Here is a 10,261-nt window from a genome sequence, read left to right as displayed (position 1 = left end):
AAATTCGTTAGTGTGAAAGTAAAGTTACCTACTAAATAATACCAGATGATTGATTTAAATAATGCTGGAAGCGTCATAAACATCGTAAAATTGCTACATTTCAGATACCCTTTTCGGAAATGATTCGTAATCAGTCAAACGAAAATGTTTAACATTGAAAGGAAAATGACTGCGAAAGGGAATTTGCAAAACATTTCAACTCTCTTTACGTACAAAGAATATTCAATCAGTAATTTTTATCATTCTTCGACTGTTTATACATTTGGCAGCGTTTTGTTATTTTAAAAGGTTTGTCTCATCTTTGGCACAAAGATTTTGGCACAAAGGTACAAATAAGAGGGTATTGTTGGCCAAATAATCGAAGCTGACGGAATGACAAAAGACCCTGGGCGCTAAGGAAATGGATTTGTGAAAGCCTTCATTCATGCCCGGTATTAATAAATAGAGATTAACTATTGGGATTTTTTATCGTAATATCTTTTCATTTTCCCTTGTTTAGATTTGACGCTTCTTTATTTTCTTTTATATTAAGGAAATATTTCATGAAATAAGAAATCATAACGCTTGAAGTGTAAAACAATACCTGTTATAACAATTTCAATAACGTTTCAAGTTACTTCGAGAACTTCAAAACAAAACGTTTAATTTTATCATTTATTTATAGCCAATAAAGCACAATGACTGAAATGTTCTCAATACGCCTTGTCTCGAACCATGAAACGCCTTTATAATGATATTGCCACTGAAAAACAGGAGCTCCTCTTTTTAATTAAAAAAAGGAAAGATTTAATATTAAAAAGAGGAAAGATTTAATTATCTTTCCTCTTTTTTACTTTTAATTTCCTTCAGACTGCCTTCGTATTTTATTAGTAGGTATTTCAATTTTGAAAATGCCCAGAATATCAAATGAAATAGAACTGAAACTTTTCACTTCTTAGTAACTGACCTTTACTTTAAGAATTATTTTTAGAACATGATTTTTTGAAACTCGATTTTGAAAAACTCTTGATAAAATTGGCATGAAAACAGTATTCTTTTAAAAACCCATAAAACTAGTAAACAGCGATTCACCTGGATTATTAATTAGAAATCTAATTCGGATAGTGACTATAAAACTTGTCTGAGCATGAATGAGTGTGGCATCGTATATCGTCTCGATAGTGCATCTCGGCGCGCCGAGCTCCGACCGGAACGCCAACCCAATTATTGGGCCACTTACTCGATGCATTCCACAACTCGATAAATTCTCGAGTGGGGCTCGCCGCGGCATGCATGCCTCGAGCTGAGCGGGCGGAACCTCGCAAAGCTCTATGTTGATTGATTCTGTATTTTCAATATAGCTCGAATGGAAAGCGGATGATGCAGCTTCATTCCTATGCATCTTTATTTATTTCGTTTCCAAGTGCACATGTGTCGCAACATATCTCGTAACCTTAATCCACAAATCATGTCGCAGTCAATAAACTCGTCTTATTACTCGAGGTCGGTAGGGATACTCATATTTTGGGATAGCCGGCGACCCGTACTAAAGTAACAATCTTGATAATTTCATGTCATCTTCAAAAAAGGGACCACCTTATAATACAAGTTTATGACTCATACTCGGTAAAAATACTCTTACGGTAAATTGCTTACGTACGATGTTTTGCTGAAAGTCAGGTTCGCAATACATAGGTACTTGTATGTATGTAACACACGTTCGTGTAACCTATCAAGGCATAATTGTGTGCTACAGAATAGGCGTATAGACGACTACAGCGAATGATCCTGGGGGGATAATGCCGGAGTCACTTGGCTTGGCAGGCGTACCGCAGGTGGATGCTCTCTGCTACGTACGTTACTTAAGATGAGAGGGTGGGGTGATTCCCTCTACCTGATTATGCAGTGTACTTAGGTAAGTATTCGTCTATGTTACTCCAGTACAAAAAGGTGAAGGTAATATTTCGATTACGACCCGACGTAAAAACGACGTCAAATATCCAAAATTAGCTTTTAATTTAATTACAATAATAAATTCCAATCCCTGAAGGAAAGAATTTATTTGGTACGGTGATTCCCAAAGTTAATCAAATTGTTTACGGCAGCGTTGTACATGCCTTGGACGATTGGGTATTTACCTTAGGATTAATCCTGTAACATTGTTGGCGTAGGTAATCCCCCGGGGAGCTAACGCAAAGTGATTTGTGCTTAACACGGGCCGGGATCACGGAGGTAGGCCGGCTGCCAGGTAATCACAGCCATTTACATAATGTGCTCTCGCTGCCGCTGCCGAAGTGTCTTTGTATCACCAGCAGTCGCTATTGCAATTAACTTCACGATCAAAACTCGCCTACAGCAAAATTCAAAATCTCATTTTAATGTAAGAACCTTCCTCACATATTTTAAAAATGTGATTAAAATTGTTAATACCATCAACGTCGTCAACTTCATAACGGAAAAACAATTTTGTTCATATTATAATAAAAAGCAACAAAAATCGTCCCCATTAAATAATCAGATGTTTTCTGAGAAAGGTTGTAATATAATATTCCATTCTGATACATTGGAGTACAAGATTTCAGCAGTCACTGGGGACCAGGAAATGTCAATAAACACTTAATCTCCATTAAGAGAATCGAGTTGGACGCCGATGGTAGTACGACCGATAACTCTGAATAATGGATGAGACGGGCCCGAGCAGCGTGTGACCTCTGTACCTACTGTATTTCGGTAGGCAAGAAAGCGACATCCCGCAATACGTATTTGGGTCTCACCAAATGTGAACCTTTTTCTGTTTACGCGGTACAAAACGTGCAAATCACCTGTCCCGATCAAAATGTAACGGTTGAAGATTCGGCAAGTATCTCCTTTAAAAATACAATGAATCCTTTTTCTTATAAACTTTATCCTATGTTATGTTAGCAGGTTTTTTCTTTATATTACTTTCATGAGTTGCTTTTCGAGTTAATAATGATGGAAGAACAAAAGTAGAAGTCCATTATTTGGAGTTTCTTAGCCGAACTATATGAAACATTAATAGTTTTGCCGCGAAGTCCAAATGAAACCCGTCATTCCTCGTACAAAACATAAGCTTAAACTTTTGTATGTAAATCTGTTGTAAATAAAAGGCTCTGGCTGGAGGCCTTAAGTTCTAGGCATCCATAGGGTAAACTCCGGTTAAACAGTACACGGCCTCCTAGGCTGAACTGCGAGATGCCATACTAAAAAAAGGTAATTCAATGGAAAAGAGCTGAACTTGAGCTTTCCCTTATTTGATGCGTCCTTTCGACGCTAAACCTGGGTAGATAAGATAGCCTGTGTATATCAGATAGCCAGGTATTTAATAAGAATTCGCTCTGTTTTTGCGCTAAAATATACTGACGTTACGTGTGAAGGTAGGAAGACTATGTACATTATCCTTTGTACGAATATGTACGTACACACAAAAAAACCCTGCTTTTTACGGGCACGGTGCAAACGTGCGTAGAGATCTAATATGGAAAGGTGTATCCATACGTGTGCACAAGCAAATGTCGGAAATTTAAATATTACAATGCATAGTTCAAGCGATATATTCGCAATCCCTTTTTTCCTACTCATAATTTCCTCCCAGCAACAACTTTCAGTGTACGTAACTGAGTCAACTATTAAATAAATTACACTTATTGCTTGAGTGTTCTCACAGCCCATTACTTTATTATGAGTACAAACAATTAGATAGAGTAGTTCACGTCAAACTTCCTGAGAGTGGGCGGAACCAATAAAAAGTAGAATTTTACCCCACCCTCTAACAGCGGGTTTTTATAATCGATCTATCTGTTGTTTTCCGATTGAAGATTGATTTTTGACATTGGCTTCATATAAAATATGTAAAATCCCTAATCTGAAGACAATGGATGGATCGTTTAAAGAAACTCAACGTAAGTGAGCTGACAGCACAATGTAGTAAAATATTGTGTTCGTGTAATATTCTTATATTCATTTCCAGATACGTACGTTGTACGTATTTCCTAAGAATCTGTATCCACGGACTACGCACTTATGGTACCTTTGTGGATTTTCCTTTTACTTAACTCTCTATTATGTTGGGAATATTCTTATTCTTGTATTATTGTGTGTTGGGAACAAAGCAGTTCATTATAAGTGGGGTTCTGTTGGTTTACGGGTTACCTATAGAATAGGAGTTGTAATAAAACAGCGAAGAGCCTTATACACGACAAAATCTTCAGGATGCTGAATAAGCTAAATCTTCGAATTCCATGTGGACATTTTCATTATTAGTACTTTGGTATCTGCTGAAATACACAGTTTCGGGTACAACCGACCAAAGGACGCAACGCCAACCAATTGTGGTCACCGCAGCCTTTGCATCGGTGCCATCGTTCCGGTCAAAGGAAACGAGGTGAATCTGGCTCTGTATACATTTATATATACAGACCTATATAGTGGTTATTAAGCTTTTACATCTACGACTTACGCATCACACTTATATTATAATGACAAAAGATTGTATGTGCGTATGTTTGTTATTTCTCTAATACTTATTTGTTTTATTAGGAATCCACAACTATCATATATAAAAATATACAAACACAACCATGCCATGTGTTTTCTCACTTATAGGAATCCAAATATTGCTAACATACTTACATCACATCATTTAGACTCTTTAAGCGGGTGCAGGAAGATGTTACCTCAGGAAGCGGGTGCTAGCTAAAGCTAGTCATTTCATAATTCCCAAATATATTGCTTACTTGGTATACTTACGTTTTATACTTGGAAGTATCCTTTGACAAAAGATTTGCCATCTCTGGTGCTCGAGACTGTACTTTCACTTGAAAGAGCTTCAAGCTAATCCATCACAAAGTTCGTGATATAATTCTAATTGATAAAGTATGCCGTAGAATAACGGCTTCAAGAAAATTTCTTAACAACTTTTCTCATGAATAGAGCTCAGGCTCAGATCCCTGAAAATTAATCACGATTTACATTTCATCCTGCGCATAGCAGGTATACTTGAATTTCTTCTATTAAAAGTCACTTATGCGATTTCTATACTCCAGATTAAATACGATTAGGTTAGAGGGAAAACTTATATTGTGAAAGATGACAAAGGAAAATATACCCAAACAGAATTGTGCCAAACCTGAGAATTTTATCGAAGTTTATATAAGTAATATTGATAAGCGGTCTCGAAGAGAAAATTGAGTTGGAGTTGGGCCCTTCAAGAGCGAGCAAGTTGAGTGAGGTGGCGGCAAAGCGCTTCTCAAATATTGTCTGCGGTTGAGTGTCTCGAAACTTGCGAATTTCCCTCAGTCTTATATCAACCTAGAACTTCCATATTGATGCCTTCGGGGAAAGTAAAAACTTTTAATAGACTAGCCTTTCGCCTCTCGGATTTACTCCTGAACTTAGTTTTTCTTTGGAGCAATCGTCTAACTTGATAAGCCTTGGGAATTTCAGTGTCGCTAGGCGATCCATGCCGTACTATACTTACTCGTTCTACCTGCGCGCACGCGTTCATAAGATTCTGTATTCCGTATCAATCTGATCAAGTTCATTAGTCTCATGGTTTAAAATTTTCAATAAAAAAAAGAATGCATGTTTTATCAATTTTATTAAAAAATCTTATTACATAACCTGGGGACTACATATTATACAAAAAAATAATACAAAGAGTTGCAGCTACATGACGGTTGTTCATGAAATGTTTTTACGTTGTTTAATTCGCATGTCACGTAGTGCGGTTCTTTGTCAACGATTCACTTGTGCATAATCTTACAATGTACCTTAGGTTTCATAAAAAATAAAATTTCTCTAAACTAACTCTTATTCTAACATGATATGGTTTGTGAATTTCGTTACGCATAATTCCATTTTTACCTACTAACCTACTATGTAAGTACATTGACTGTCTGAATGTCCATGAGTAAGTTAGTACTCGCACATAGTGAGACTTATGTATAATTATGAAGATTCAATAATTTGGCAAATCTGAAAATCTATGGATACTTAATTTTTATTCAAAACAAGTTCATTATGTTAAATAGCTATGCTATGCTAAAACATGAATTGACTAAGTTATAGACTAGATACATAATTGAGTCTAATCTCAAAACGAGTTAAGTATATTTTGAACAAAGCCTACACGTAAACATACATGACTTTATGAGTAAATATGTTATGAGACTACGAGGGTATCTATTGATAAATATGGTAATAACGGAAATCCGTACCCGAGCTGACATTCATAATGTTCATGTTTGTGACTATGATTTGCATGCGTTTCATCCGATAGATGACTAAATGTTAAAACATATTAATATAAATGAACTACGTGCACCGTGCCATCACAATTTATAATGTGACCGTGACCCACTATAACTAATTACGTTAGATGTTAAGGATTTTGTTCAGTCATCACCAGTAATTCATTAAAATGGTAATTGCAGTATGAATATTTAATATCTAACCTAATATGCGAAATGGATTGAACTTATTTCGATTTGGCTGTTGTGGCCTTCGAGATCTGTTGGGTCGATGCAACGGTTCATTTGCTCCAGAAAGTAACGGAGATTGGAAATCATCTATTGCGTCTGTCGAATTGTTCATTGAACCAAATTCATCATGGGTCTCTTCACTAAAACTTTCTATGTAGATATTATGATTCAGTTCTACTACAGCAGGAGCAGCCGTCGAAGAAACGTGTTGCTGCAGATTATTCTGAGTACTAGTATTGTTATTTAATTCAGTAGTGGTTGTCACAGGCACTTCTTTGGTTGTACTTGGTGTCCTCTCCGTTGACTCAGTATGTACAAAAGCAGCGGTATTGTTCGTGGACACGGATATTCCCGTGGCATTAGAGTCATCCACGACAGGTTTTGCTGTGTATAGCTCAGTCGTACCTACATTTGGCTGAGTAGTTGGTAACAATTCGGTTTTGTTGTTAATTTCATCAGTAAATTCTTTATGAGTAGTCGATACTACACTGTTCACAGTAGTTTGTTGAACAATTGGTACTCTAGTAGTGATTTCAAATGTAGTCGGAGCTTCAGTTGTGTGGCTTTCAGAAATTATAGTAATTTTGACAACCTCGTGATTCAAAGTGACATTTTGAGTGGATTCATCAAATGTTTTGATAGGAATTTCATGTTTAACTTCTTCGGTAGCCTCCACATCTACTAATTTTATTTCAGTTTCGTTATTGGATGTGATGTTTGTTATGACCTCCAATTTAGATACATCTCCGGTGTAGTTGGGGAAAGGAATTTTCTCTTTTGGTAGTTCTGGTTCATCCTTTAGGAAAACTGTGAGGTCGAGAGCAGAATCGTCATCCATTTTATGGAAATGAGTCATCGGCGTAGTTTCACTTTGTTTAGTTGTTATTTCCGTAGGCATTGTAGATGGCACAGCTTTTTCGACTGTTCCTATTTTTGTTTCAACGGTTCTTTGCGGCTTACTTTTAGGGTCGTATATTTTCTCGATATATTTTTTCGGCATAATAGACTTAGGCTTGTCTTTTTTCGAATCTTCTTTATTTTTTGTTGTTACTTCTTGTCCTAGAATTAATGGTTTCGGTTGTTGTGTTGTGGACTTAATAATGTTCTGGTAAACATGATCATTTTGTCCATTTTGAATACCTTGCTTGTAGTAATGTTGTTCTGCTATTTGTTGTGCATGTTTTTCTTGTAGAGACAAAACGGTCATATCATCACTGATTTTAGCCTTCGCCATTACTAACGGAGGAACAAAATGATCTGTGGGTTGAGTAAATATATTTTCAAGATTACCAAGTCTTGCAATTTCTTCGTGCAACATTTTGTGTTGCATATGTTTTTCATCTTCCATTTTTTCCAGTTCTTCATTTGTAATGTAGTTATCGCTGTTTGCAATTTTCGGAATGTAGTTACTTTGTAAGTTATTGTTTTGCATCAAACCTAAATCAATGTTCTTGTCGAAGTTAAGTCTGTTTAATTTGTTGACATTAAGAAGTGTTGGTGATTTATGTTCCATTACAACATTAAGGTTGTGTGTAGTAGACGTCGATGTAACAGTAGTAGACTGATTTATATCGTCTTCATGTTCAGTTGTGAGATTTTCTTCAGTAGTGCCTTCTGTTGTTGTTGTTTCTTGATCAGTAAACGTTGCATCAGTAGATACCGGCCATGTGTTACCCATAGATGTTAAGTTGGGAGTGCTAGTTATTTCATCTTCTTCTGTACATGATAAGTCTTTTAGTAGATCTTCGCGTTTCTGTGAAAAGCCAGAACCAGTTGTAGCTTGATGCTTCGTTTTACACAATTTTATTAAAACTTTTAAAATGTTATCTTACCACATTGCCAGTGCACTGCACACGTTTAACACCAGCTAAGCCGCAGTCAGCAGTTAGTTGGACCGCAGCACTTTCAGGCAGGTATAGGATCGTCAGCGCCGGCAAAGCTCGCACCATGCATCCTTCATTTCCTAACGCCCACTGAGGCACTAAGAACAAAAGAGAAACAGATGTTATTAAAAATACCTTCTAGCAAACAAACAAGTACTAAAGTGTTTACAACTTGCAGGATCATAAGCGTTATGAAAGTTAGTTTACGTGGCAACAACTAAACTACGATGTTTAGCTCCGAGCCTTTATTTGTCTTGAGATTGTACCGACCTCATAACTAGTGTAATATTTGCACATACATGATCATATTAAATATGTTATATAATATCGTTAGTATGAAGAAACTGTAATTTAAGATGAATTGTGTCTGTATCTACCTAACATGAGAAGACAAAAAAAAATATTATGAAAGGTTTTATTCTAGGGTAAGTGAAATGTCTTCGATTTTATTTTTCGAAACACTGCAAATATAATTAGTCCTGAATATAAGTCAAATGTGTTTAGTAGAAATATTTACTTACCAGGTAGTTCACAGATGAATGAAGCGACAGTGGGTCCTCCACAGGCCCGTGCTTCCCATCGGTAGTCGGCAGCAGGGTCGGCGGCTGCGCAGAGCGGGGCTGTGCGCGCGTCGGGGGCGGAGCTCCAGTACCCATCACCGCTTAGACCACGGTAGTCACTGATGGAGGAGTAATAATGTTATTGCGCTTACTTTTATTTAATTAAGGGTTGCTTTGAATGCAATATGTTGCAAGGGAGTTTGTTGCGTGATTTTGTAAATTATGACAATGACTCCTGTGGCCAAACCACAAAATGGATTAGGTATTTTTTTGAATATATATATATGATACGATTTAATGTGATTAGGTACGACACACGTTATTTGCTTTTTACTTCACAAACTTTTCGTTTAGTTTTAGCTGTTTATTTAATGATTTTGAATGATGTATGATGTTTATTTAATTTTCAATACAAATAATATTTATGAAGTAGGTTAAAAAGCTATTGGTATACTTTTCCAAGATTGTTTTGCGGAAAACTTGTTTTCAATGGTTAACAAATTGTTTGAGATAGTAATCTTTGTAAAATTGGAAATCACTCACGTCCATGTGAAGTCTCCATCAGGATTACTGCGGATGAGGCCGACCCACACGGCGCTCGAAATATCCAGCTCTTTGAGGTAGGCGCGCACCGCATCGTACTGCGCCGTTGTATCAACTGCACAATACATACGTAACTATTTAATAACATATAGACACAAAATATTTTGATATACGGTATTGATAAAGACAGTACGCGTCAATTAATTTAGCATTTCTGAAGTTTTCCGTTTGACGAATCACTCGTGCGAAGTAGTGTTTTGTTAATATTGTTTATCGTGAAGTCAAATAGGAGTCACCTGCGTTAAAACTTCTCTATAAAAACTTTCTGAAAGAATGCACAAGAAGTCAAATGGCTAACTTCAGAAAGGCTAATTTGAGCATAACATAACATGGAAGAACCAAGCGGAAAATCCACTAGTGTTAATAACACAGCTTTTAGTGTAGAAGATTACCAGAACCCTTGTGTACCTACTTCATTATAAGATTATTCAGACAAAAATCATCGTTTTTAAAAAAATTTGACTTTATCATAAGGCCCAAAAACAAAAACTCCTATTCAATAAAGATTCAAGACGAAAAGTGAATTACCGAAGGCCTGTCCGTTCACATTTCGTTAGAGTTTTTTTTATAGCGCGTTCATATTGAAAAATAATCAAATATTGACAGAAAGCCCAGGGTAAACAAGAGCTGTTGTTTCGATTTGTTGTGACGAATTGGACATGAAAGTGGTTTGTTGAGGTGAAAACTGAAGCTGATTTCCAGAACAAAGAATTTTTCAATGTTTTTCCCCGAATAC

The 10,261-nt window shown here is 36.4% G+C and overlaps 1 protein-coding gene across 1 annotated transcript in view; it reads right to left on the bottom strand.

Moving 5' to 3' along the window:
* Positions 1–5,579: 5,579 nt before the first annotated feature.
* Positions 5,580–10,261, bottom strand: part of LOC124646315 — a 32,575-nt gene continuing 27,893 nt past the window's right edge. The window contains exons 3-6 of the mRNA XM_047186441.1: positions 9,466–9,580; positions 8,884–9,041; positions 8,312–8,460; positions 5,580–8,232 (exon numbers count right to left, since the gene is read on the bottom strand). Of these exons, the coding sequence (XP_047042397.1) occupies positions 6,448–8,232; positions 8,312–8,460; positions 8,884–9,041; positions 9,466–9,580 (2,207 nt within the window). The 3' untranslated portion in view covers positions 5,580–6,447. The remainder of the gene's footprint in view (positions 8,233–8,311; positions 8,461–8,883; positions 9,042–9,465; positions 9,581–10,261) is intronic.

The sequence above is a fragment of the Helicoverpa zea genome, chromosome 3 (assembly GCF_022581195.2).
Source record: "Helicoverpa zea isolate HzStark_Cry1AcR chromosome 3, ilHelZeax1.1, whole genome shotgun sequence".
NCBI lineage: Eukaryota > Metazoa > Arthropoda > Insecta > Lepidoptera > Noctuidae > Helicoverpa > Helicoverpa zea.
The sequence above is the reverse complement of the archived record's forward strand: the minus strand, read 5'-3'. Positions and strand labels throughout refer to the sequence as shown.